Source organism: Pomacea canaliculata, linkage group LG11 (genome assembly GCF_003073045.1).
Source record: "Pomacea canaliculata isolate SZHN2017 linkage group LG11, ASM307304v1, whole genome shotgun sequence".
Lineage (NCBI taxonomy): Eukaryota > Metazoa > Mollusca > Gastropoda > Architaenioglossa > Ampullariidae > Pomacea > Pomacea canaliculata.
The window spans coordinates 11,248,559-11,276,463 of record NC_037600.1 but is presented as its reverse complement, the minus strand read 5'-3'; the positions used below and the strand labels follow the sequence as shown (position 1 = coordinate 11,276,463).

The window sequence follows — 27,905 nt, the reverse complement described above, 5'->3', positions numbered from 1 at the left end:
TGGTGACTAAAAATATTTTGTATATAGGTACAGATATATGCTTGTATGTGAAGACTTATACTTTTAAGTATTACTCTCTGAAGACTGTATGCAGTGATTCAAAATTAGTACTTTTTCTTGAAAAAAATTATCAACTATTATATAACTTGTACGATATAAAATTAAGTGACAACTATAAAAGAACAATTTAATACAAGAGGTGAAAAGTTTTTAAAAGTAAAGAATGAGCAATACAGTAAAAACAATTAGTTTTACAAAAATTGAACGTCAGGTAGTAGAAGGCAACTTATTGTAAACCCTGTAGATTGCTGAAAGATTTAAAGTCTTTATTGCTTCAACAATACACATCAAATTTTTAAGTATGTTAACTGATACAAGAAACCGTTTATCTATCACTCAATGCTAAAAGTAAATCTCGTACTGAGTAAATGAAGGACAATTTCTCAACGAAAACTCAAAAATCTTAATCTTTCACTTGAAACATATTGAAATACCAATAAAAGCGCAATAGAGAAGCCAGGAACAATACAAAAAGAATCATTTAGCGCCTGGGCAGTACATTCTTGGTAGTTTAAGCAGATCGAGCTACACACCTTCACCTTCATTGATAAAGATAAAGAGTGAGTAGAATCAAAGAGAAGCTCACAGTACCACCTAGTCACTTTTACGGTTGCCGAAAAATAATTTCAGATAATGAGTAGCAAAAACAAAGCAAAACGGATGAAGGCCAAGTGAGAGCCAACTTTAATTTTGCCCTGGGAGAAAGTATATATGTAGGAAAAGAATCTGTAAGGGGAACTGGGCAGGAGGGATGATGCAGTTTGAAAATCTTTGTCTGTACATAACTGTGTCTGGAGGGGGTAAAGGGCAGCTGATATAACTGCAATAAAAGTCTCATGTTAATAGTTTTTTCATGGGCTTCAACAAAGAAAAAAATAAAACGCGAAACAGTTCAACATTTTTTGTTTTGGATAGTAAACAGGTGAATTAAATAAATACATGAGGGCTGACAACGGCAATATCAATACCCAGGCTGATGTCGTAAATCAAGAACATATTCACTTGTTCCTATCACAGCCTTCTTGTTCTTCACATTTTTTCATATCCTTCTAGATGGAGGAAGTGCTGTGACCTGCTCAACGAAGACAAAAGTAGCATGGATCAGGTAAACATGGTTTAATACGATACATACATACAAAAAAAAAAAAAAAAAAAAAAAGTTAAAGAAAAGCTCTGGGATCTATTACTACTACTTCTGCTACTATTTCTTCTACTACGAACCACAACAAAATGTCTAAACAAAGAATTTAAAAAGAAGTATTAAAAAAAGTACACTTGTAAGTTACTATAGTCAAAAATGAAATAAAAGTGGCTTTGTTTTCATCATTCATGACTTACAGATGTCAAGGTTCATTTTCGATGTTAACATGTAAAAGACCCTTAAAGTTTCCCTAGGCAACAACAAACATCTCTATAGTGTTACTTTTACCTCTGTCTCTTACCTTATTAACTGTACCGTACATATCAAAGACAGCAAAACAAGGTTGTTTAACATCTTTTGCTGCAACACCCCGGTCCTGTCCGTCGACGAAGAGGTGAAGATCGTTGGATGTGTCCACCAGGACCCCAACTCGACTCCCGACTTGAAGTCTCTTGAGACCTTCGCCGATTGTGCTCATCACCTGAAGACAAATGACTGATGACTAATGCTTTTAATAAATTATAGGTTTAGAAGTGAAATTATTTGATTCCATCAGTCCCCCAAGTTGATTCCCGACTAGAATTCTATTGTGACCTGTTAGTTTTTGGGGTTTTTTTTAACTGGGAACAATGACAGACAAATATGATCCCCTCTGCGAGCTATGAGGCAAATCATCTATTGGGCAAATATTGGCAAAATATTGGTTTAGGGCAAGGGTTATTTGGTGGGGTTTTTTTTTTTCGTGATTCTCAAAGGAAAGTGCACTTAGTTGAAATCTGGTTTTCTCAGCAAAATTAAAGCTTTAATGTGATTGATTTCGGTTTACTTATTGGATATTCCTTAGCTTAAGATATTATTTCCACACATCTAGGGTAGTATCCCACTCTATTCCTGAGGCACACCTCTATAAGCGTTACTAGGAAACTGTCACAATCTTGACCTCCTCAGATATCCCAGCTCACTTATTAGCTTCACATTCACATACAACTCTAATGTTAGTACTATTGACCTCTTTCTGCAATAATTTTCAAAAGATAATGAAATATTAAATTTGGGTAATTAATACCTGGCGCTGAGTTGTACCTACTCACTAAAACAGTGACATAAATGAAACAGTTAAGAATGCTGATGAAGAAAAAATATTAAAACATATTTAACTTTATCTGTCACACATAGACCAAACAAGCCCTTTTCCTATTTTACCCTACGTGTTGCCATGGAAACTTACACTTGATTTTTGGTGAAAGACGCAGTCGGGCTCGATGATGACGGAGTCTTTAAGGCCTGTGATAAACATCGTCACAACGAGGCCTGGATGAGGGTTTGTTATCACACCCAGGCTTAACGAGCCGTCTTCTGCTAACACTTCGTCAACTGCCACCTGCATCAACATTACAGTGAAACTACACCGCGAAAAGCGCGATAAGACACAATGTATACTAAGATGGGTTAATACTAAATCTTTTGTTACTGATTTAAAATAAAAATATGAAACAGATGTTAGATTTGTTATCTCTTCGTCTCTAGGCCATAAAATAAAAGCACATAGCAGCAACATAACATTTCCTTTGAAATATTTATTTTATTGTAAATAATAATAAAAATCAAGTGTCATCATCACTTCATACAAGACGTTTGCCACCATAACGTCACGTGACACAACCACTCCATCACCGATGTGCTCTGGGTTTATCTTCTTAGCGGTCGTGTTACAGATTGTTAGTCGAATGTTAGTCCCGCAGTTTTCATGGAACACAAGGACTGATGGCGGTGTCGTCAACTGTAAAATAATGTCAATTGTCTTGAGGATAAAATATATGAACAAGTGTTTCATTGTAACAATAACAACAATTCATTGCATGACATACTGAATTCCTTTGGATGACATAACTCCTTTAGAATTCTCTCACACACGCACACACCAATTTCTGTCGCTCTTTGTCTATCTCATTTACACACATTGAGAGAGAAAGAGCGATACACACGGACTTAGGGAGACAGAAACACACCCACTCAGATAACAATTTGTGACAATCTACACAACAATACATATAGAGAAGGTCATTTTTCCTCAGAATTAATTTCTCGCTTTAAAATAGTTTACCTTTGACTCTGTTTTCTGCTGCTCCAACTTGAGTAGCTCTCTTTCTACCCCTCCCACAACTTTTTCAAAATGTTTTTCACTTGACAAGGGCTTCATTAACAGCTCTACGTTCACGTCGGAGCTGATCTCAAGGCTGTTGACCCTGTCTGTCAGAGGCTGTCTCATGTGTATCAGTGCAGGACGTGGTGACACTGCCACTGCTCGCGTCACAATTTGTTTGTGTGACGTCACCTTCCCTAGACGGTTGCTAAGGTCAGTCTTGACGGCACATAACGAATTCCTGATTTTGAGATGTGACGTGTGATTCTTGTCCTTTAACTTTTTACGAACATCTTCCACCAGCTTCTGAAGTCGGTCACATGTCTTGTCCACCTGCGCCATGTCTTCTTGTTCGCTGACATCAACTTCCTGTAGACGTGACGTAACCTGTCCTATAGCCTGCTCTAGCTTCTGCTCCGCTTCTACAAGAATCTTTGTTAGATCGGTAAATGAATTTTGAGTTGTCTCAATTTCATTGTGAAGGTCACTCACCTTCAGGCATTCTCTGTGCTCAGACTTACAGGATTTGCAGACAGCGAGTCGGTGATAGAAGCAAAACGTATCAGCTAGTCTGTGGCCGTGGTCAGCACACAGTGCAGGGCGGCTGGCAGCCAGACGTTCAGGTGTCACAGTGCTGACACTCTCCACATCGTGACTGCTGCTTACTGAAAGCTTTTTATGGTCGTTTGTACATGCTGAACACAACATGACCTGACACTGCATACAGATGAAGTCCGCCCTGACGTCCTCACACACACAACAAAGGTGATCTTTACTCAGCACACGAGCGCTCTCCACCAGCGCTTCCATCACAAAGTCTGTCGGCAGGGCGTCAACAGTCTTGGACAAACTTATAAAGAAGTGCTGTACTATAGCACATTTACACAGCGGACACCCAGCTTTACGATTGGAATCCAAACAGGAAATGACACATTCGCGACACAGGAGATGACCACAGGGTAGAATCTTTGGTGTCGTGAATTCTTCTGTGCACACAGCACACTCTCTTTCGTGTTGCTTAGCCATCTTGGAATACAAACTACCAATAAGTCGCAGAAGGTTCCAACCGTTGAAAGAAACTGTGAACTTAACTGACTACCTACAGCAATGAATGTCATTGTATATCTACTGACCTACCGAGTGATGCTTTAGCTTACAAAGATAAGACGGTTCGCTTTGGTTACAAGTGACATTTTATTACCCAGGGTGACGTGTTCACGTGAACAAGTTAAGTGAGGCTTCAATCTGACCTGACAGTATATCTTATTACTTACGTGTCAAGAGTTATTGTTAGATCGCTACGACAGGCCGTGTAATGAAAAACTTACAGCTTTAAATTGACAAGAGATGTAGACCTGGACTTGGGTTGGGTTTTTCTTCAAACAAACTTAAACATTTCTGAGAAATGTTTTTGGTAAAATTGTGTACTGCGCATAAGTATTCCAGTGCTGCTTATTGATTTATCTACAAAATTCATGAAGCTAATAGAATCCATTGAGATTTATAATTGCAGTTAAAGATTTATTGAAACGCTTCAGTCTTTCAATGGTTTGGGAGCAGTAAGAGAATGTTAAAATCTTCCCTAACTGCTTAAATAATGGTTTAAGGATGTCTATATGATAGACATATACAATAATGTTTCTCTCAATTATGTGAAGGATTTACAATGGAATTATAGAATGCATGAATCTTTTTTCTTCTGTGAAAAATACATTACTTTATGACCTTACAAGGACTTTATAACATATTTTAAGTTCAAATCATATCAAATAATAATCTTCTAAATTAAGTTTGGTTAACACTATTTATTCCAGAGAGCTATTCGTGGAATTCTACACTCTGGTATGGTAATACTTCAAGAAGAGAGGATAACGATTAATTCTTCAATTTTATTTAAAACCAATGCAGTTAACTTTAATGGTTTTCTTCACCACCAAAAAGCATGGAATGAAAGAAACGGTTTGAATTCATTAATATTAGCTTTGCAAATAATATCATCATGAATTTAGGGTTCAAAAATTATTAGTATCTTAACTAGTATCAGTATCATTCTCAAAATGATATATGACTGCAAAAAACCTCAACTTTTGGGAAGAAACAAGGCATTTCCTTTATACTGTTGGTTATTTTCATTCAGGAAGGGTGTTGTCGACACATGAATAGATCGATGATTAGATGATTAAAAGGAGCGAGAATACCACACAACTGCCTCTCTTCAAAATAGTTTCATCAAATAAATCACATCAGACATTAAACGACTCCTTTTTTTATCCAGCAAATCCTGAGTTTAGAATAATTCTGTAATGTAATAATTAATAAAACATGTAAATCGATTACCTTTAGGTAACATCAGAAGGAAAGCTTAAAAATGTTTTGAAGGTGCAACAACCACACAATGAGGAAGAGATTAGATCTTCGTAAAAAACACTTCATTTTTGTTAGTAGATTGCTATTACTTCCGCCTCAGGACTGGGCACAATAGGCTGCTTCACCACCTACACAGGAAGTTGCACCTAGTGCCGTCCCCGAGATGCTCTTGTGGAGAGGCAGACCAGACTGTAGAACACATCCTACAGGACTGTAGGAATCTCCGTACCCTGAGGAAAGAGACGTGGCCACAGTCGGAGACCCTGCACAACAAGCTGTACGGGCCGGTGGAGTCTCTGCAGAAGACCACCAATTTCATATCAAGAGCTGGTCTCCAAGTGTGAAAGAGGCGAACGACAAAAAAAAAAAAAAAAAAAAAAAAAAAAAAAAAATAGCACACTGATAGCTGAGTAACTTATCGATCCTTTTAAGCCTGTAAATAAATAATTGAATTCCATAAATTCCGCAAGGCACAATAGCAAAAGAAAGAACGATAGACAGATGAAAGAAACAAGCAAGAAGGGAAGAAAGAACGACAGGAAGAAACAAACAAAAAACTCTACATATATATATATATCTAAAGGTAAACCTTAGAAAATGAATCAGCTCGGTTTTATATATCTCATTATGCTCTTAAAATTAAATGAACAAGTTACTAATCTTGCGACATATGACAGCTGAGGTGTCGTGTGACTGTCGTCTGTGGAACAGAATGTTTAAAAAACCTGTAAATTAAATCTTCTGTGGGTGGCTTGTGAGTGGTTGGGTGTGTTCACTGTGGGGTTATCTCGGCAATGTGAAAAAAGTAGGAACACCTGACACATGGCACGTTATCTCCCTCTAAGCTCAAGACTATTTGTCCCCTACCCTGGTAGTTCCTCATTCCTCACTCCATTTTTGTCTGACACAAGTGACTGCGTGGTAACCGGTAATCCTTACGACGGTTCATTTGGTTGCGCGAAACTGTAAGCTAGCACAATGATACTCAACAAGACTGCCTATCCACTTGTTTGCATGGATCTATTTAATCTATAAACAATTTACAAAAAATATTTGGGGCGTAAACAAAGTGATAAAAAAGTAAGTTGAATTTAAATAAGTGTGTTTAATGTATGTTAATTGTTAGGAATTTTCTCTTTTATTGTAGATGATCAGTGCCACCACAGTAACTGACCTATACAAAGCATTAGGTTACTCAGTGTGTTTATCTTATTTCAGGATTGTGAGGATACCTGACAACTGCCACGTGACTTTGGCTACAGAAGGAAAAGGATCGACATCTACTGACAATGATGGTGGCTAACGTGCTTTTGAAACTATGTGAGAAAAGGATTGCTGATGCTTTAGGCATGTGACGATTTTTTTCAGTTAACTACTAGAACGAGGCTGCTGTATACAAAGCTTCCGGTTTAGTAACATTCATTGTTAAGGCTCGCCGAGACTAACAGGTAAGAACTTCGCAAGAGTCTTAGCGTTGGTCTCGACAGACAGACAGCAGTCCACCTACACACGTCCGTTGTATTATCGGACTGTGTTTCCCAGACAAAGAATAGGGTTCACACATTAACCATAATTTTCAGCCGAAATATCAAAATCATACAAACAGGAAACACATCTTTAATAAGTGCAAGCTGCACAAAATCATCAAGAAATCAGTTAAACATCTTAGCTCATCGATATGTCAGATAACTGAAATTTAAGTCGCTTTATTGTCTTGTTAGAATTACACCTGAGTATATAATTAACATAAGTACAGCAGCCATGTACTATCACTGCTATTACACTTGACATAAATCAGTGACAAATTAAAGTGCCTGTGATAAGATTTTAGTGCTGCCGCACTTTAAAAAAGAAACCTGAGTGCAGATGGATATACATTATTATCTCATAGGATTTTTGAAAGTCTGTTTCCTATTAACAAGTTCAATCTCAGACTAACAGCCAGTTACATTTGGTTTAACCTATAAGGTCTGTACCACCGCCAGTGCACGACACAGTTCAGCAGCTTTCCCCAGAAGGGATTACAAGTCACCACACTGTTCCCCAAGATATAGGAAGGGCTGTCACCTGTAAAACAGACAGTAGAGCAGCAGGTACAAAACCTAATGCTTTAAAGAACGAACGAAAATTTTACAAATGTCCATTTTACGAAAAACAGAAACGTCTGTACATTAACTAAGGAAGTAGGTAATACAAGTGTTTTCTCCTTATTACTCGCTAATTGCAGAGTTTTAGAAACCTTCACGTTATCACCGTTCAAGACACCGTTATAGTCTGACCAGGCAATCCCAAACTTCTCTGTGTATGTAACATGCATTTGTTTCATGGACAATAGGTATCGCCTCTGAAAGGTTACAGTTGTGTTGTGACTGCGAGACCAGGTAACTAAACATTGTTTAGTAGGGAGACTAGTATTCACTGTAAACGCAGTTGGACCATTCCCTGAATAGACCTGTGTGGTAGAAAGACGTGTGTGACGTTTGTGAAGGAAAGAGTAGGGAAGAATGTAATTCCCTGCCAGTCAATGGGGGAAGAACGGAGGAACAACGAGCCCGGATAGGCTCCAAAGAAGAAAGAAGACGAATAATCATTTCATCAACGTTGTAGTCGACAGAAGAGCCTACCGAAATATTACAAAGGTTCTGCCACCCTCACAGTTTACACTGGCCTAATTACTCGAAAATATTAAGATTCAATTAGGGGCAGGGTAACTGTCGCTACTCCCAGATCAACAAATAGGCTCCTCTGACGAAAAAGTTTCTTCCTGTGTTGTGACCACTCCAACAGTCTAGTAACCAAGGGACAAGGGACTCTACTGTCTCTTTTCGAAAGGCTGCGAGGCGGACATCTTGAGTGTAAGTAGCTTATAGTTTGTGAAAGCAAATTAGTTGACCCACATCAATTATCGGACGTTGGAATTTACGGATTTTGAAGAAACTAAGCTTTACAGACTGTGACCAAAGAGGTCCTTGTGGATATGGAAAACTGTGTGATAGTGTCCAATATATAAATAGATATAGAGGAATTCATGATTATATATTTATGCTTTCGTGGTGTTAACCCTGAAAGACGCTGTTTGTTAACATTGATCTTTATGCTACAGTGCTTGGATGTAATAATATATACATGAGGGATCTTGCTCTGAAAAATGTAAAGAAACATTATAGAAAAAAAACTAAACTAAGTGAAATGACGCTAATCTAGTAAAAAAAAAAAAAAAAAAAAAAGATTCCAATGGCCACTAAGACGCCCAACGGCAGATGCTTGTTTTCAGCTGCATGAAAGAATTAGTGTCGGTGTCAGTGTCTTCCTGTGCAGACTCATCGTTGTGTTTGTGATGATCTGTATTCAGGGGCGGACTGGAGCTTTAAGGCGGCATTATTTACAGAGCGGCCCTTTTCATGATGCTTCGACGTTTATATTATTCTATAAAACAAAATAGGCACACCGGGCAATGCCCAAATGCCCGACTGGCCAGTCCGCAACTGTCTGTATCTCTTACCTTACTAACTGAACCACCAATATCAAAGACAGCAAACCAGTGTTGTGTAACATTTTTGGCTACAACACCCTGGTCCTGTCCGTCAATGTAGAGGTGAAGGTCGTTGGATGAAGTCACCAGCAACCCGACTCGACTCCCGACGTGAAGTCTCTTGAGGTCTACTCCGAGCGGTATCTGCATCTACATATAAATACCTGATACTTTATCTTTTTGATAAAATATTGGGTGAGGAGTGAGTACCCCAGCTTGACCTTCTTTAACTCTATCACGCACTTTTCAACGAATATTTTTTCTAACAGTGTACGATTGAAAATAAATGCTTGATACTTTCCAAAAAATGAGCAGGGTGTCTTCAGTTTATCGTGACTTGATATACAAAAAAGAGTGTTTGATTTATGACTAGGGTCGGATTTATTTAGGTCAGTATAAGCCTTAGTTCAATTTCTCGAAACGGACTTCAGAAAACATTTTTACAAATCAAGGCTAATACCCCACTTCCATTATTTTACCCACAATTTTATAAAATTAAAAAAACCCCAACGGCCTAAATAAATATCTTATCCCATCTCACTTGTCTATGTAAAAATATACACATCGTCTAAGGTCTCTTATTGGACTTATATATATATATATATTGGAATGTTTGTAGGTTTTTATTTACAGTAGTCAAAGATTTTAATTTAAATTTGGCAATTAATGTTCGTCCCTATATTTTACCTGCTCTTTAGAAAAGAAAAGAGAATCCAACTAAACGTTTAAGCATGCTTTGTTTAATAAAAAAAGGAAAGTAAGTGAATGATAATCAGCTTCATCTCTTACACCAAGACTAAACCACATGCAATTACTACTCAAAGACATGAAAACTCACACATTTGTGCTGGTAGGAGACCTCACCGGCCCCGATGATAACGGAGTCTGGCAGCCCCGAAGCATATTTTGTCACAAAGACGTGTGCAGGACAACATCTTGTCACACCCAGTGATAGCTCGTTTTGCCTACCTGTTACTGCGTCCACTCTGACCTGCGTCAACATCCCAGTGTCATGACATGTCAAGCTGTGACAGCTGATTACAGCGATTACGTGCATTAAGATATAAGTAAAGCAAAATTAGCGTAAAGAGAGACAAAGTATGTATTGAGACTAATCAATCCGTCCGAAGTAAACTTTTGTTCAACTTGTGTCAACGATTTTTTGAAAAAAAAACCCAAAATAATTCAGAATCATTTTTTTTTTTGTTTGCGTCTGTGCACTATAAAAGACAGAAAAATGAGTAAAAGTAATTTTTATTCTGAAGCCCGATTTTTAATAACATTACTATCATCTTCATAGTCATCATCCTCGTCATCATCATAGTCAAATATCTTACTTCATACAAGACGTCGGCCAACATAGGGTCACGTGACATGACCACCCCATGATTAAAGGCATGAGGCTGTATTTTCTCCGCGGTCCTGTTACCGTTCGTCAGACGAATGTTATATCCGCAGTTGTCGTGGAACACAAGGACTGGTGCATGGGTGACCAACTGTAAATAATATTGTTTTGTCTATGAAAATTATTAACACATTTTTAGTAGACATCTATAACGTTTCGTAATAAATAGTAATTAAAATTCTAAACTACTACTATTCTTCTTCTTCGTCTTTGTCTTTGTCTTTGTCTTCGTCTTTTTTATCCTCCTCCTCCTCCTTCTCCTCCTCCTCCTCATCACCATCTTTTTATTATACTAAAGTGTTTAATAACTAAAACGTTCTGGCGTTAGTTTTATGAGTTGTATTTTATAAGGAAGGTTATTTTTTCTGTTAAGATCGGACATAATACTCTTAGTAAGGTCTTGTGTCTGTAAGAGTCCACTTTCCATACATCAATTACATATACCATATAAATATTGACATGCGCTTAAAGAGTTTACTCACGATATGAAATACATTTGGGATATACACTTCTGTGATCGAGGTTTTGCTGGTTACAATGTTGGTGCTAAGCATTTTTATCAAGCTCTAAACAGTCACAACAGGATCTTGATGATAATTATTTGAACAGTCAAATTTCCTCTGTTTACTTGGACACTTGGAAACAGGTAATGGGCACAATTATTTTGTGCTGCTGTGTTAATACTTTGTGTCCTCTGACACCTTTTCATAAGAACTTTCTATTCCATACTGGCCAATGTTTAAATTGTGTGTGTGGGTGTGTGTACGAGCGCGCGTTCGGTTGTATCTGTTTATTGTTAAGGGTGGGTGTGTCAGTGCTTGGTATTGTAATGTTGCCTTTTACAATGACAGTACTTTTCACATTGTCACTAACTGCTGATGCGAGGGAAGTAAAAAGATTTTTAAAAAAGACAAAGATGACTAGTAGGGAAGAAACTTGTTTTAGTGTTACAGAAAACATAAAATAATCGAATTTTACCTCTGACACTATCTTTTGCTGCTCCCACATCTGGAGCACTTCTTCTATCCGCCCCGCAACTTCTTGACAGCATTGTACTCTTGACAAGGGCTTCACCCACACCACTTGATGCAGGTCAGCGCTAAGGTCAAGGCTGTTGACCCTGTCTGTCAGAGCCTGTGTCATGTGTATCAGTGCAGGACGTTGTGACAATGCCGTGACTCGCGTCACAATCTGTTTGTGTGACGTCACTTTCACTAGACGGTTGCAAAGGCCAGTCTTGACATCACATAGCGACTTCCTGATTTTCAGATGTGGCTTGCGACACTTGTCCTTCAACTCTTTACAAACATCTTCCACCAGCTTCTGAAGACGGTCACACGACTTGTCCACCTGCGCCATGTCTTCTTGTTCGCTGACATCAACTTCCTGTAGACGTGACGTCACCTGACCTATAGCCTGCTCTAGCTTCTGCTCCGCTTCTACAAGAATCTTTGTCAAGTCGGTCAGTGAAGTTTGAGCTGACTTTATTTCATCGTCATGTTCACTTTCGGACATACTTTGTGTTTGTTAGCCTTACAGGCTGAGCAGACAGCGAGGCGGTGCTTGCGGCAGAAGAACTCCGCCTGTTTGTCGCCGTGGTCAGCACACAGTGCAGGGCGGCTGGCAGCCATACGTTCAGGTGTCACAGTGCTGACACTCTCCACATCGTGACTGCGGGTCGCTGGAAGCTTGCTATGAACCTTTGTACAGGCTGTACACAACATGTCCTGACACTGCATACAGATGAAGTCCGCCCTGACGTCCTCACACACACAACAAAGGTGATCTTTACTCAGCACACGAGCGCTCTCCACCAGCGCTTCCATCACAAAGTCTGTCGGCAGGGCGTCAACAGTGTCGGACGAACTTCTACCTGAGTGATGTACTATAGGACATCTACACAGCGGACACCCGGCATCACGTTTGGAATCCATCCAGGAAATGACACATTGTCGACACAGGAGATGACCACAGGGTAGAATCTTTGGTGTGGTGAAGTCATTCGTACACACAGCACACTCTCTATCGTGTGGCTCAGTCATCTTGGAATCCTCGTTACTGATGATACAAAGCATTTAAATATGATACACTATTTGTCTTTGTATGTATGGTAAAAAATATAATTAATTAACATATCAAGATCGATAAATTGAAGCAAGAAAACAATACAACACTTAAAGGAGCCCGACTGCATCTCATTTTTTCAAATGTTATCGTGAAGTAGGGTTTCCCAATCGCCACAAAGATTGGACAACAGACTAAACAGTCAGCATAGCGAGGGTGGCCAAGTCTCACCTCTTGTATGACTAATGGGGATTTTTTTTTAGATAGTGCAAAGAAACTGGGAAGACTAATTAACTTTCGCCTTTCAGTACTTCACTTTCCAAAGAAACACGGTAATTGCCGGGACCCTGCCTTTAGGGGAGTGCGGACTGTTGGTCTAAAACGGTATTCGTATTTTTGTGCATGTTAGTCTTTTTTGATGAGTTTTCGTATCTCCTTTAAGTGTCATGTTATAACTCTCCATCATGAGCCCACAAATACAAGAACAAACGTAACATCAGAGCAAAGATGATAGGCATGTGAGAGTGAGTGGTAGAGATGGAGAGAGGTAACAGCACTGGAATAGAGGAAAAACGCATAGCAATGATAGCCCTGGGACTCTCCATAGACGAGTCTTTTATTGTATGTATTTGTATTTTATTTTGTTTACTAAATCTTGCTAAACGTTACATCAGATGCCATTTTTTGTGTTCTAGGAACAGCAGGAGTTGGACTCGTGAGCCACGTGATCGACGTGTGAGTATTGTATGTATGGTTCCCCTGGAACTTATGTTGACATGGGTAGTGAGACTTGAGGTTAACTGTCGCCAAGGGCCAATATTCACATTTCGACTAAAAACCACGATTACTAGAACATACATTGACAATAAGGAGGAGAGGGTAACACTACACAAATGATCTACAATGATTCAGGAGATGGTTGACAAACCATCAGGTTTATGCCAGAAAACCATGCGTACTTATTGCTGTGATTTAAAATTTAAAAACAAGTGTAAAATGATTACCTTTAGTTTACTCCAAAAGGAAGGTTTCAAAGTTTTCTCCGTTTGAAATGAAAATAGAGACACAAACTAACGAGGTCCACCCCCTAGAAAGATGGCTTCACCTTTGTCCATGAGACAGTAGACTGTGATAAATAACACAGAGATAGTGATAATGAAAGGAACTCTTAACCCTGGGACAACAACTAGAATGTTTGTCATTTGATATCTACGTGTACTGCCAATGGAGATAATACTTTCTGTGTGCCAAGTCACTATCTCTATTCACTTGTACAGACCGGGTCTTGATTAATAGAAGTGATTTTGTGACTAGAGAGCTGTAGAATTCGGTTTGTTACTAAGAATCTTACCTGAGTATCCTCATGCCTGCCATCCACCACTTGTGTAATGTTTTCTTTGTCACTAATGTCCACATTTTCTGACGACAGTAAAATTAAGTGTTGCCTCCATTAGAAGTTTATCTTCATTAGAGCTTTCACCCGTTATAACCGTTCTTTAGAAAGTCAGCTGACTAATTTACACGGCAGACAGAGTTGAGAACAATAACAATATCATGACTGATTAAGATTTGTTTATTTTCAAAATGTATGTTGGCGTGTGTTTGTTTACGTATGTGTTTTATATTTCATTATTGATTAGTATTTATTTTATGTCAAGATTCTGTAGTAGAATTCCGGAGAAGGCTAAACAAATTATTTTATTCTGCACCATAATGAAAGAACACACTAAAAACACTGAAATGTTTTAATAATATTGACTAGACTATTCACAAGTTAACACAAAATGTATACTGAAAAACTAATAAATACAATATAAATCCCGTAACCCAATAACAAAAATTATTCAGCGCATGCGCAGTACATATTCGTTGGTGCTTAACGTGCATCGTCTTCTACGAGCTACACGATCTTACCTTTACTGGTAAAGACAAAGAGCAAGTAGAATAAAAGAGAATTTTATAGTCTGACAAATAATAATAAGTCGGTGAACAGGAAAATTAAAACCAAAGCCAAACAGATGAAAAAGCGAAGTGACACTTTATACTTGAAAGAGTCCAGCACAGTCTACCTGTGTGCTCCTCTTCCACCTTTTCTGCTGTTGTCCTAAACATCTGTCAGCCATTGCTGTTGTCAACATCTTTGTTCCAGAGAGAGGGGAACAGGACAAGAGCTTTTAATCCTCAGTTTTAACAGAGAAAGCCTTGTTCAGGTATTCAAGTCGCTAACTGAACGTTTATGAACTTACAATATTTTGTAGGTTTATAGATATAAATTGTCAAAAACACTGGTCATAACGTCATTTTTTAATAAATATACAGGTAGTCCTCGACTTACGACGGGGATCCGTTCTTAACGCGGCGTCGTAAACCGAATTTCGACGTAAGTCGGATCATATGTTCATACAGTACTGTATCATAATAACAGTACAGTACTGCAAACACTTAGCCTATCCTAACACAGTACCATACATAATTATCAATAAACATAAGTACAGTAAAATATTGTACAGTACACTACGCTTTGTCATCACTGTCGCTGTCATAGGAGCAGATCCTGTCACGTGTTCAAGGATGCGATCTTTATCCTTGATAATCGTAGCGACAGTCGAACGACTAAGTCCTAAAGACCTGCTAATTTCTGTTGCTGTTTCCCCCTTCTCAGATTGCCTTATGATATCCACTTTCACCTCCATGGTGATGGCCTTCCTTTTCTTTGATGCACTGACCTCGTAAGTCGGAATGAGCGTCGTAACCACGAGACGACGTAACTCGAGACCGTCGTAACCCGAGGACTACCTGTATAATTGATCTTTTTGTTTGGTGTTTCAGAACCTACAGGTCCTTTAATTTCTAGCTATCTCAGCTTACTGGAAAATAATTATTTTATGTGATTAAAAAACACATGAAAGACAGTTTCTTTTCTGTTTTTGTTTTGCTTAGTAAACAGATTATTGCAACAAATCCTTTGAAGTTTTCTTTACTATCATCTATGGCCAGGCTCATGTTGTCAGTTACAAAGACTTTAACGTTTCACTGTCTCATTCTTCTTGTTCTCGGATATTCTTTATGTCCTGCTAGATGTAGGCAGGGCTGTCACCTGCTCAACAGACAACAAGGCAGCAGCTACAATAATGAATGTTTTACTTACAGAGAAAGAAAACATTTTAGAAAAAAACTCGACTTAAGAAATACAAAACCTAAAATAGCACAAAAAATTATTTTTTATATCATTCATTAACTGAAGATTCTTGTGCGTTATAACGATATACCAGTGCTAAAGACCATAGAGCCTAACAAGACAATTGCAAGCATCTTTGTATAATGAACCTGTAGCCAGGTCTCTCACCTTAATGACTGTACGCTCAAGTTCAAATACAGCAAAACAAGGAGGTGATACACGTGTCATTGCCACACCCTGGTCCTGTCCGTTAACGTAGATGTGAAGGTCGCTCGACGAGTCCACCAGGACCCCAACTCGACTCCCGACCTGAAGCTTCAGAAGACCGTCTCCTAACCTTTTCAAGAACTGCAGACAAATGCCTGATACCTTTATATCCTAATAAACTATTTAATTTCACCTGTACCCCATTTAAATCCCGACTAATTTGCTATTGGCACATATTACATAAATTATGTTTTAACTGAGCAATGATGACTTACGAAAAATATCGGATAAGGCAAAGTTTAATATTTGCACACAAAAAGGAGCGCTTGATTTTTCGTTTTTTACTAAGGACTGATTAAGTCAACTAAAATTTTTGTTGTATGATTTTTTTTCTCCTAACTAGGTATTTCGTAGCTTAAGATATCCACAAATGTAGGCGAATACACTCCCTTCTGTCTTGAGGCTTATAAATTTTACTCTGAAAATGATGAAACTTGTTACAACCTAATAAACATATCTCACCAATAGGTTGGAACCCTGACTACAACTAAACTAACGTGTACACAACCGGTTCTGAGGTCTGTGTTTCTGTACAATGTGATGTTTGTAGGAGTAAGTGTTTGGAAAACAAAGAAGCAATTCATTGATTTTTTAGAGTAAAAAAGATTTCACTAAATTTTACCTACTAATTAGAAAACAATAGAATATATAACTTAACATTAAAGAATAAAGATTTCAATAAAAAAAAGTTGAAAAGAAATAAAAGATAATTTAATTCTTATACGAAGAACAAGTGACAGAGCGATTTGCACGCACTTGTTGCCATAGAAACTCACGAGCTTTCCATGTTTCCCGATCCAGGTATCGCCGATAATGCTGCAGTCTTTCACGTAGTTGGAATAATTGGTCAACTCGAGTTGTGCAGGAGGGATGCTTGTCACACCCAGGGACAGCGTGTTGTTTGGAGCTGATGCTGCGTCCACCCTCACCTGCGTCAACACGACAGTGTCACGTGATGTCAAGCTGTGACAGCTGATTGGGGTGACTACGTGACCTACTAGTTATCAAGCTGTCAGTACAACTAGGGATCCATGGATACCACATATTATCACTAGTCAATCCGTTCTAAATGATTGTTTAGTTAACTTTCGTCTGTGCACTATCACAGAATTAAAGTAACTAAAAGTAAAATTTGCTCTCTAGCACGTTTGGACGATGACGACGACGACGACAAATCAATTTGAAAATTTTATCTTACTTCATACAAGATGTTAGTCACCATGATGTCACGTGACACAACCACTGTCGTGCCGAAGCGACTTAAATCTTTCTTCTTCGCGGTCCTGTTGCAGTTCTTCAGACGAATGTTGGTGCCACAGATGTCATGGAATACAAAGACTGGTAACTGTGTCACTGGCGGCTGTGCTGCCACCTGTAAATAATGTTCAATCTTTAGTTTAGTCGATAAAATCTAATAAAAACTTTTACTCGACATCTGTGTAAGGTATAATAATATTCATTCAGTAATAAAATTATTATTCAACATTATTGATCTACTATTAATGTAACATTTAATGGTTTTATTGTTTTGAAGTTTGTGTGTATATATAGAAGTCGAGTGTATAAACCATTTCAATCTGCTGTCATAGTCTTGTGACTGTATGACATGTCACTGTATATGATATGACAACAAACCACACACAATAACAAATCAACGCTTTAAAACTTTATGAACGATATGACGATAAGAGCTTACTGAGTCTGGTATTCGTGAAAATGCAAGAAATATTTGTTTCGGTGGACAACTTTACTACCAATTATGGCATAACTTATCAGCTTGCATTCTGAAAAAAACATTTCAACAGTTTACAAGTGTGTATGTGGATGTGTATGTGTGTGTGTGTGTGTATTTTTTTGTAAGGAGTACACTTAGGAATAGAGGCTTCGCTTGTTACAATGACAGACCTTTTTTACAATGATATTCTTGATTTTTTAAATAGTAAAAAAGCGTGTTGTATTTATAGCATAAATCAACGAAATTTCCAGTCGAAATCTTATTCACTTATACCAAGAATAATTTCTCAAGCAGAAATTGGTGGCAAAGCTTGTAGAGAGAGTTGAATTTTACTAAATATAACAGGATGGTAGACCTTCGAGAAATATTTAACAACTCTAAGAGATTTCTTGACAAAGTACCGTGGGTAACACAGCTATGTGGATATCAATGTCGACCACAGACACAAACAAGCAAACAAACATATATACACACTCTATTTCTGTCTCAGTACAGCCTCCATAAAATAATATCAAAAGCGATTTCATGCAAACATACATTCTTTCACTCTCATTTTAAGAAAGTCGCTTGTACTCGAAATATTAATATGTGGGTGGATGAAACGGTCCCCCAAAGAGAAGGATGACTAGAAACAGAAAAACCACTTGTTTTCTGTTACAATAACAACTAAAAAAAAAATACGATAAGCGTTTACCTTTATCTCCTTTTTCTGCTGCCCACACGTCAGTAGCTCTTGTTCTATCCTTCCCACAACTTCTTCACAGCACTCTACACTTGACAAGGGCTTCACCCACACATCTCTTTGCAGGTCAGCTCTAAGGTCAAGGCTGTTGACCCTGTCTTTCAGAGCCTGTGTCATGTATATCAGTACAGGACGTGGTGACACTGCCGCCGTTCGCGTCACAATGTGTTTGTGTGACGTCACCTTTCCTAGACGGTTGTTAAGGTCAGTCTTGACGTCACGTAATGAATTCCTGATTTTGAGATGTGACGTGCCAGTCTTTTCCTTTAACTTTTTACGAAAATCTTCCACCAGCTTTTGAAGTCGGTCACATGTCTTGTCCACCTGCGCCATGTCTTCTTGTTCACTGACATCAACTTCCTGTAGACGTGACGTCACCTGACCTATAGCCTGCTCTAGCTTCTGCTCCGCTTCTACCAGAATCTTCGTTAGTTGGGTAAATGAACTTTGAATTGACTTTATTTCATCGTCAAGATAGTTTGTTCCTCGACATACTTTGTGTTTGTTAGCCTTACAGGCTGAGCAGACAGCGAGGCGGTGCTCGCGGCAGAAGAACTCCGCGTGTTTGTCGCCGTGGTCAGCACACAGTGCAGGGCGGCTGGCAGCCAGACGTTCAGGTGTCACAGTGCTGACACTCTCCACATCGTGACTGCGGGTTGCAGGAAGTTTTTTATGAGCCTTTGTACACGATGAGCACAGCATTTCCTGACACTGCATACAGATGAAGTCCGCCCTGACGTCCTCACACACACAACAAAGGTGATCTTTACTCAGCACACGAGCGCTCTCCACCAGCGCTTCCATCACAAAGTCTGTCGGCAGGGCGTCAACAGTGGCGGACGAACTTCCATCTGACTGCTCTACTATAGGACATCTACACAGCGGACACCCGCAATCACGTTTGGAATCCATCCAGGAAATGACACATTGTCGACACAGGAGATGACCACAGGGTAGAATCTTTGGTGTGGTGAAGTCATTGGTGCACACGGCACACTCTCTTTCGTGTGGCTCAGCCATATCGAATAACCTGAAGCTACAATCATTTAAAGATAATTCACAGTTTGTAGTGTTAGGTTAGTGATTATCTCTGTAGAATATAATTTAATGTGAAGACATGTAAGGTAACAAGACATAAAGGTAAATTGCATTTCTGTGTCTTTGAAGAGGTATTTTCGAGTGAAACCAAAAATACAAAAAGAGGAGTACAATCGAAGAAGGATAAAGGTTTTATTAAAAAGAAAATCTCTCGGCAGGTTGTCAAGAGTAGAGGACGAACCTCGATCTGACTGCTCTAGGATAAGACACCTACACAGCGGACAACCAGCTTCACGTTTGGAATCCGTCTAGGAAGTGACACATTGTCGACAGGTTAAATCTTTAGAGTAATCATTTATTGTCGATCCCTAAACGTTGTCTTTCGTATTTCTGAGCCATCTTTGAGTCTATGTTACTGATGTTACGAAACAGAAACGTTTCCATTTTTTCTAAATTACTTACGCGACGGGATAAACTCTATATTGAAAATGTAAATTTCGTAGATGAAGACTAATGACGTGAAATGGAGGAAAGGAAGAATGAAAACAATGTGAGTTGAGTAGACATCTTTGAGTGCTGTTTTCTCTATTGCTGATTGTTTTTCTCTAAGTCATTGATCTTGCAGGTTAAATGTTCTGGATGTAGAATAAAAGAAACGAAAAAGAAAAAGAAATAAAACGTCCGCCCCGTGACATTAAAGAAAATATCAGAATTTCAGCTGATTACATGAATTCTTTTATTATTAATATCGAATGAGATAATTTGAACACAATGATTAGAAGCAGCGAGTTGTAGATACATGATCAGTTATTACCTGAGTAAATGTAAAATAACATGAAATATAAGCCAGCACCTGGGCTCTTATACTTGTTATTCTTATTCTGTAGAAGTTTCAGGTTGCTAAAGCAAACTGTGATTTTAACTGAACACCTTGAGGAATAAATGCACAATGGCTGACCTACCTGAGTCACCGTCTTCTCTCCAAGATATGGCGGTTAGGTGACACACAGACCAGGATGTTACTCAATGTGTCGACGTCCGTAGTGTAAGCAGGTAGTGGACTCACCTGCTCCTTTAGATAAGGAATTGCAAAGTGTAGAGAGGGTTTAATCTGCCTGACTTGACAGTCTACCTGAGTGTTTCAGACCAAAGAGTCAAAACGTTTTCACTAAGAGTGTTTGTCGCTACGACGACAGGTCGTGTCTGTGCACGTCACGTGACATTTAAAAAAAAACCAGCAACTAATTTTGAAATTCCTGTTAAAATAAATTACTATACAATCAGATTTTACTTCTTTTTTTTTGAGGGGGGGGGGGAATGTAAAGAAAATTGCTCTAGACGTCTTAAACTGAAAATAATATATTAGAAATAACTGTCTTCAAGTACAGTGACCGATAGTGTCGAAGTTTGTTCAAAAACCTTATCTATCATGTCCTGTAATTTTATTGTACACAATGAGAATAATTGTTGGTAAGCTGCCACGTAACCAGATAAGAATAGAAGGTAATACAAACACGTGGGCGACCATGTTACTTGAAGGAGCTATGAATATGGAAAGTAAGGACCTCGGGGTTTATGAAGGCTCCCTGACTGTGAAGTAGGGAGCCACACAGTCCCACTGACTGGGGTCTCCCTCCAGCAGACGAGACTGTGAGTATTGTTGTCTTTTACATACGTGACGTCATTGTAACTTTTTCCTTTTTTGAACGCCTGTCAGACACCCCGGTTCACTCTCACACACTCACAAACACACACACACACAAACAAGCAGCCACTCATATATCCTTACATATACACAAGCACACATATTCTGTAGTAGGATTTCTTAAAACCAAATTATTTGTGATGAGAACTATGAAACAGGAAAGTGTTTAATCCACCCACACAGTCCGGAAAGTCTCTTTATGCAGAGGCACAGAAACTGTAAGTAATAATTTTATTTATTGGGTAGCAGAAGCAAATCACAACGGATAATTATTTTCATTGTCGATGAACAGTAACTTATGAACAGCCTTTTTAAAATTAGTGAACACAACAAGAAACCAAAGGTCAATGCAAGGTATTTACTAAATTTATAGCAGCCCTTATGTGTATAGTTTCGTAGTGTTTACACAATATATTTTATTTGCTGAAATAATATATCATTCACTTCTCTTCATGCTAAGAAGTTGTTTCACTCGTTTCTTTATGTGTGTATGGGAGAGGGAGGCAGCTCATCCAGTTTTCTTATTTGTTAATGTCTTTCAACTGGAAAAAAAATCATAATCAGATGCAATGTGTACTCGTCTTGTTTTGGATAGCAATCAGACTGAGAAAACAAACTCACTAGAGCTCTCATTGGTAATGTCAACACTCAGGTTGGTGTCATCCTAAATCAAAAAAATATTCTAGTTTTATTCTCTCAGCCTTCTTGTTCTGTGATATTCTTTATGTTCTCCGAGATGTAGGGAGGGCTGTCACCTGTAAAACAGACAACAGAGCAACAGGTACAAAGCTTAGTGCTTTACTTATCAAACAAACAAACATTTGTACAAATATCAACTTTACTAACAAAAAAAGTATGTACGCCAACTCCAGGAAATAGGTAAGATACTGACTTCTCTTTATTTATCTTTACCTGCAGTTTTCTAGACACCTTCATGTTATCACCTCTCAAGAGACCGTTATAGTCTCCCCAGGCAATCCCAAACTCCTCTGTGTGATATAAAGTGTGTTTGTGTCAGGAACTCGACTGGTTACGATTGTGTAGTGTGTTGTTGTGACTGTGGATAACTAACCATTGTTTAGTATGGATACTTGTATTCACTGTAAACTCATTTGAGGCATTCCTTAATAGGCCTGTGGGGCAGAAAGAGTGTGTGAAGTTTGTGAAGGAAAGAGTCGGGAAGAATGTAGTTCCTTTCCTAGCCAGTGGGGGAAACAAAGGAAAGACATGCCCGGACAAGTCCCAAAGTTGACAGAAGAATCGCACCGAGATATTACAAATATTACATATATTACAAAGGTCCTACCTCCCTCATAGTTGTAACAGGTGGAACTACTGGAGCTGCCAACCGAGGCTCATTTGTTTCAAAGAATATTGAGATTTTATTTCGGAGGTAAGGGATAACTGTCGCTACTCCCAGACTAACAGAGGGGATCCACTGACGGATAATTTTCTTCCTGTGTTGTCATTAGTTTAACAACCTAGTGACCCACAGATGCTACCTTGCCCGACATCTTCAGTGAAAGTAGTTTATAGTTTGTGAAAGCCAATTGGATCCATATCCATTATCGGACATTGAAATTTCTTGGTTTTGAAAAAAAAACAAGCTTTAGAGACTGTGACCCAACAGGTCCTAGTTAATTAAGAAAACTCAGCCATAGTCTAGAATATATAAATAGATATCAAGTAATTCATGTGTTTATGTATTTATTTTTTGTGTTTTCAACCCTGCATAACGTTCTTTAGCAAAATTAATCTTTAAGATACAGTGTTTGGTTGTAATCATATATACATTAAGAATCATGCTCAGAAAAGAGAAAATGAATTTAAAAGAAAATAACTATGACAACAACAAATGAAGCTAATCAAGTTAAAAATAAATTCCACTGGGCACTGAGACACCCACCGATCTATGTTTTCTTCTGTCAGTGTCAGTGTCTGCCTGTATGACTCACTGTAGTGTTTGTGATAACCTTATCTCTTACCTTACTAACTGATCTGCTAATACTAAAGACAGCAAAACAGGGTTGTGTGACATTTTTTGCTGCAACGCCCTGGTCCTGTCCGTTGATGTAGAGGTGAAGGTCGTTGGATGAGGTCACCAGTACCCCGACTCGACTCCCGACTTCAAGACTCCAGAGTTCTTTTGCGAGCGGTAACAGCGCCTACATATAAATACCTGATATTTTTATTTTATTAATAAAATATTGGGCGTAGAGTGAGCCCCCCACCTTGACCTCCTTCTTTAACTCTAACACGCACTTTTCGACAATTATCTTTTTGTAACTGAGTACGAGAAGAATTGCTTGGTATTTCCGAAGAATGTTAGGTATGAGCAGTGTGATTTCATTTTACCATGACTTGATGTACAACAAAAAAAGATTTTGTTTAACGACTAGGGTCTGCTTTATTTGGGTCAGTAAAAACTTTAGTTCAGTTTCTCCAAACGGGTTTTCCTCGGCTTCAGAAAACATTTTTACAAATCAAGTCTTAGAACACACTTCCATTGTTTTATCCAAAATTTTATAAAAGTTACTGTCCAACAAATCAAACTGCCTAAATAACTTATCCTGTCTCACCTAAGTCAACATATGCACATCCGTCTAAGGTCTCTCTTATTGGACTCATTCTACATATTTAGATGTCTGTAGGTTTTTATTTACAGCAAGTAAAGATTTTGATTTTAATTTGGGAATAACATTTGTCCCTAAGTTTTACCAGCTCATGGGAAAAGAAAAGAAAATCCATGAAAACCTTCAACCATGCTTTGTGTAATAAAAAAGTGAAAATAAGTGAATGATACTAAGATTCATCTCTTACACGAAGACCAAACCACAAGTCATGTGCACTCACAGACATGAAGACTTACACTTTCTCCCTGATGGAAGACCAGAGCGGGCATGATGATAACGGAGTCTTGCAGGTCTCTAGACCACAGTGTCACAGTGAGGCGTGCAGGAGAAATTCGTGTCACACCCAGTGATAGATTGTTGTACACACCTGTTCCTGCGTCCACTCTGACCTGCGTCAACATCCCAGTGTCATGACATGTCAAACTGTGACAGTTCACTAGGATGACTATTTGCACTAAAGGATGTCAATCTCTCAGTAAAGTCACAAGCGTGAAAAGAGAAAAAATGTATTGAGACTACTTATAATGCGTCCTCAGTAAGCTGTCATCAATTTGCATTAAGGATCTTTAGAAAATGGAAACAAAATAATTCAAAATGATTTTTTGTTTCTGTCTGTACCCTGTAAAACAAAGGAAAGTAAATAAAAGTAATTTTTATTTTGAAGCCCGATTTATTACTAACAGTACTAATCATGATTATAATGATAATCTTTGTCATCATCATAGTTTTAGTCAAATATCTTACTTCATACAAGACGTTCGCTAACATAGGGTCACGTGACACAACCACCCCGTTACCGAAGGTATTCAGCTCTATCTTCTCCGCGGTCCTGTTACCGTTCGTCAGACGAATGTTTTTTCCACAGTTTTCGTGGAACACAAGGACTGATGGCTGTGGGTCCAAATGTAAATAATATTCTCTTGTCCATGAAAATTATTAACAAATCTATAGCATACTGTGTTTCTTAGCTAAAAATGTTCTGCAGGGCTTCTGCTTACGCAAAAAAGTGCGTACAGTACGCATTAAAAAGTTCAGAGGAAGCCTTCAATTTTCGTCAATGGGGTCCCCTTCAAATTTGGGCGAAGAACAGGGACCCCTTAAAAATCTGCAGAAGGGGTCCCTGGGACCCCAAAGAATTTAGCCTTAGCAGAAGCCCTGATTCTGGTATTAGTGTTATCAGTTGTATTTGATAATTATTTTCTCTGGTGAGATCTACAATCATACTCTTAGGAAAGTCTTGTGTCTGTAAGAGTCCACTTCCCATACATTAAATCACAACATATCACACATTAACCTTTACATTCGTTTGAAGAATTTACAGGTGATGACTAAATAAAACATGTATTCTGAAATAAATTTAACGAAACTACAACAGACTGTGGTAAGAATTCATCAGGGCACAGATAACACAGACATATATGGCAAACGTGATTTCTCTCTGTCTGTTTTGAATCACACATACACACACACACACTACATTTAACTCCATTTTCGCTTTGTCACTAGCTGCTGATACAAGGGAGGGAAAAAAAGTTTCTTAAGAAATGGAAAATGACTAGCAAAGAAAAATATTTTTTAAATGTTACAAAACCCCCTAAAAATTTATAAAGGATTAAAAAGGATAAAATTTTACCTCTGACTCTGTCATCTGCTTCAACATCAGAAGCTCGTCTTGTATCCGTCTCACAACTTCTTGACAGCACTCTACACTTGACAAGGGCTTCGCCCACACCTCACCTTGCAGGTCAGTGCTCAGGTCAAGGCTGTTGACCCTGTCTGTCAGAGCCTGTGTCACGTGTATCAGTGCAGGACGTGGTGACACTGCCACCGCTCTCGTCACAATGTGTTTGTGTGACGTCACCTTCCCTAGACGGTTGCTAAGGCCAGTCTTGACGTCACATAGCGACTTCCTGATTTTGAGATGTTTCTTGCGACACTTGTCCTTCAACTTGTTAAAAACATCTTCCACCAGCTTGTGAAGACGGTCACACACCTTGTCCACCTGCGCCATGTCTTCTTGTTCGCTGACATCAACTTCCTGTAGACTTGACGTCACCTGACCTATAGCCTGCTCTAGCTTCTGCTCCGCTTCTACCAGATTTTTTGTTAGGTCGGTAAGTGAGTTTTGAACTGACTTTATTTCATCGTCAAGATAGTTTGTTTCTCGACATACTTTGTGTTTGTGAGACTTACAGGCTGAGCAGACAGGGAGGCGGTGCTCGCGGCAGAAGTACTTCGCGTGTTTGTCGCCGTGGTCAGCACACAGTGCAGGGCGGCTGGCAGCCAGACGTTCAGGTGTCACAGTGCTGACACTCTCCACATCGTGACTGCGGCTTACTGACATCTTCTTGTGTACTTTCGTACAGGCTGAACACAACATGTCCTGACACTGCATACAGATGAAGTCCGCCCTGACGTCCTCACACACACAACAAAGGTGATCTTTACTCAGCACACGAGCGCTCTCCACCAGCGCTTCCATCACAAAGTCTGTCGGCAGGGCGTCAACAGTGGCGGACGAACTTCCATCTGACTGCTTTACTATAGGACATCTACACAGTGGACAACCAGCATCAGGTTTGGAATCCATCCAGGAAATGACACATTCTCGACACAGGAGATGACCACAGGGTAGAATCTTTGGTGTCGTGAAGTCTTCTGTGCACACGGCACACTCTCTTTCGTGGGACTGAGCCATCCTTTTCCGACCACTAATGGAAACTGTAAATCAAACTGAATTCTTGCAGCAATGAATTTTGTGTTTTACAATGACTGACCTACTTGTGTCACACTGCAGTTTCCGTGAAACGGTTCTTTGCTCTACACACTTCGATATCCTTGCTGACGTTTATCAGTATAAATACAGATTGATTGGTCACCTTTACTTTTCGAGACGAATAAGTTAGATGAAGTTTTAAGCTACTAGGCTTGCTAGTGTCCCTGAATCTTCCAGACTTAACTTGTCTAAAACTGTTTGCGTTGTGAGTGCTTTGTCGCTATGGGGACAGGCCGTGCTATAAATAAACATACGTTCCGTTACAACTGTTTGGGAATTCCCGGTGATATTTTTGAGTTTTGTTCTAGTGTTTTCTTAATTTTTAGAAAATGGCTTACATATTTTAAGCCGAAGATATGAAAAATATGTTTTCTTCATAAACAATGGCTCTTATTTATTAATACCTAAGATCGTCTCAAATAATTATGTCGTTGCGTTTCGAAACATGCATGCAATATACTGCAAATCACTATAAAATGATTTATGAATAAATGTTTAATACATTAAATGCTAGATAACAGAAGAGCTGAAATTTAAAGATGTTTACACATACAAAAATAAGTCAAAAGCCTAAGTAAACTATTACAGTTAAAGGTTTCTTTTTCATTTGCTTATTACTTGGAAATCCACGAAAAGACAATGCTGGACTCTGTAGGCTCAAACTGTATACAACAACGTCGATAATAATTTTATTATTATTGTAACATCAGAGATGGTTGAAGAGCTATGCGCGTATCAACAGCCAATACCAAACTATATATTATATATGTTGCTATACAAAGAGATGATCTACAGCTGCCTTGGTAGACCGCAGTTATAGGGACCTTTCAGTCGTCTGCTGGAATTTCTGATGACAGTCTGCCATTAACCACTAAAACGAGGTCACCTAGGTTATGGCAGGTATGACGGTTACGGTTTGAGGGTAGAGAATCTCTCAGACATCTTGAAAAAAGCAGCACAATGGCGGGGGTGACCCCATTATTGCACAAAGGAGTGTGGACACAAAGGGAATGTGAACGGTTTTTGCCGTGAACACTTCTGTGCTCAGCCGATACCATTTACACGTTCTTTTCATGAAAGGGTATTCATGGCGAGACTACGTGTTGGGTAGGAGTGGAG

The 27,905-nt window shown here is 38.8% G+C and overlaps 4 protein-coding genes across 9 annotated transcripts in view; all 4 read right to left on the bottom strand.

Annotated features, from left to right (window-relative positions):
- LOC112576297 overlaps positions 1-13,902 on the bottom strand; it is a 35,462-nt gene extending 21,560 nt beyond the window's left edge. Inside the window, exons 1-6 of one of the 4 annotated variants that reach the window (XM_025258652.1) lie at positions 13,717-13,901; positions 11,627-12,706; positions 10,581-10,739; positions 10,082-10,234; positions 9,214-9,393; positions 6,108-7,778 (exon numbers count right to left, since the gene is read on the bottom strand). In XM_025258652.1, the coding sequence (XP_025114437.1) occupies positions 7,740-7,778; positions 9,214-9,393; positions 10,082-10,234; positions 10,581-10,739; positions 11,627-12,163 (1,068 nt within the window). In that variant the 5' untranslated portion in view covers positions 12,164-12,706; positions 13,717-13,901 and the 3' untranslated portion in view covers positions 6,108-7,739. Of the gene's footprint in view, positions 1-6,107; positions 7,779-8,700; positions 9,394-10,081; positions 10,235-10,580; positions 10,740-11,626; positions 12,707-13,716 lie in introns of those variants that run through there. The other 3 variants (XM_025258651.1, XM_025258650.1, XR_003101794.1) reach the window with 3 other exon arrangements.
- Positions 410-4,817, bottom strand: LOC112576280 (E3 ubiquitin-protein ligase TRIM33-like). Of its 2 annotated transcripts, XM_025258629.1 has the most exons (5): positions 3,306-4,817; positions 2,823-2,981; positions 2,430-2,582; positions 1,503-1,682; positions 410-1,132 (listed from the first exon to the last, which is right to left on the bottom strand). In XM_025258629.1, the coding sequence occupies exons 1-5, from the start codon at positions 4,368-4,370 to the stop codon at positions 1,100-1,102; spliced, it is 1,590 nt and encodes a 529-aa protein (XP_025114414.1). In that variant the 5' UTR covers positions 4,371-4,817; the 3' UTR covers positions 410-1,099. The 2 variants fall into 2 exon arrangements, with proteins under 2 accessions (XP_025114414.1, XP_025114413.1); XM_025258628.1 differs by lacking the exon at positions 410-1,132 and having other exon boundaries at positions 1,309-1,682.
- Positions 13,903-15,493: 1,591 nt separating the features above from the next.
- Positions 15,494-20,903, bottom strand: LOC112576279 (E3 ubiquitin-protein ligase TRIM33-like). 2 transcript variants are annotated; one of them, XM_025258626.1, is made up of 6 exons: positions 20,635-20,903; positions 18,587-19,670; positions 17,377-17,529; positions 16,934-17,086; positions 16,059-16,238; positions 15,494-15,809 (listed from the first exon to the last, which is right to left on the bottom strand). In XM_025258626.1, the coding sequence occupies exons 2-6, from the start codon at positions 19,652-19,654 to the stop codon at positions 15,777-15,779; spliced, it is 1,587 nt and encodes a 528-aa protein (XP_025114411.1). In that variant the 5' UTR covers positions 19,655-19,670; positions 20,635-20,903; the 3' UTR covers positions 15,494-15,776. The 2 variants fall into 2 exon arrangements, with proteins under 2 accessions (XP_025114411.1, XP_025114410.1); XM_025258625.1 differs by having other exon boundaries at positions 15,495-15,809; positions 17,356-17,529; positions 20,635-20,901.
- A 688-nt stretch (positions 20,904-21,591) lies between these two features.
- Positions 21,592-26,972, bottom strand: LOC112576289 (E3 ubiquitin-protein ligase TRIM33-like). The gene is made up of 5 exons (XM_025258639.1): positions 25,644-26,972; positions 24,755-24,901; positions 24,247-24,399; positions 23,363-23,542; positions 21,592-22,132 (listed from the first exon to the last, which is right to left on the bottom strand). Exons 1-5 carry the CDS (start codon positions 26,706-26,708, stop codon positions 22,100-22,102), a joined length of 1,578 nt encoding a protein of 525 aa, XP_025114424.1. The 5' UTR covers positions 26,709-26,972; the 3' UTR covers positions 21,592-22,099.
- Between the last annotated feature and the right edge of the window lie 933 nt (positions 26,973-27,905).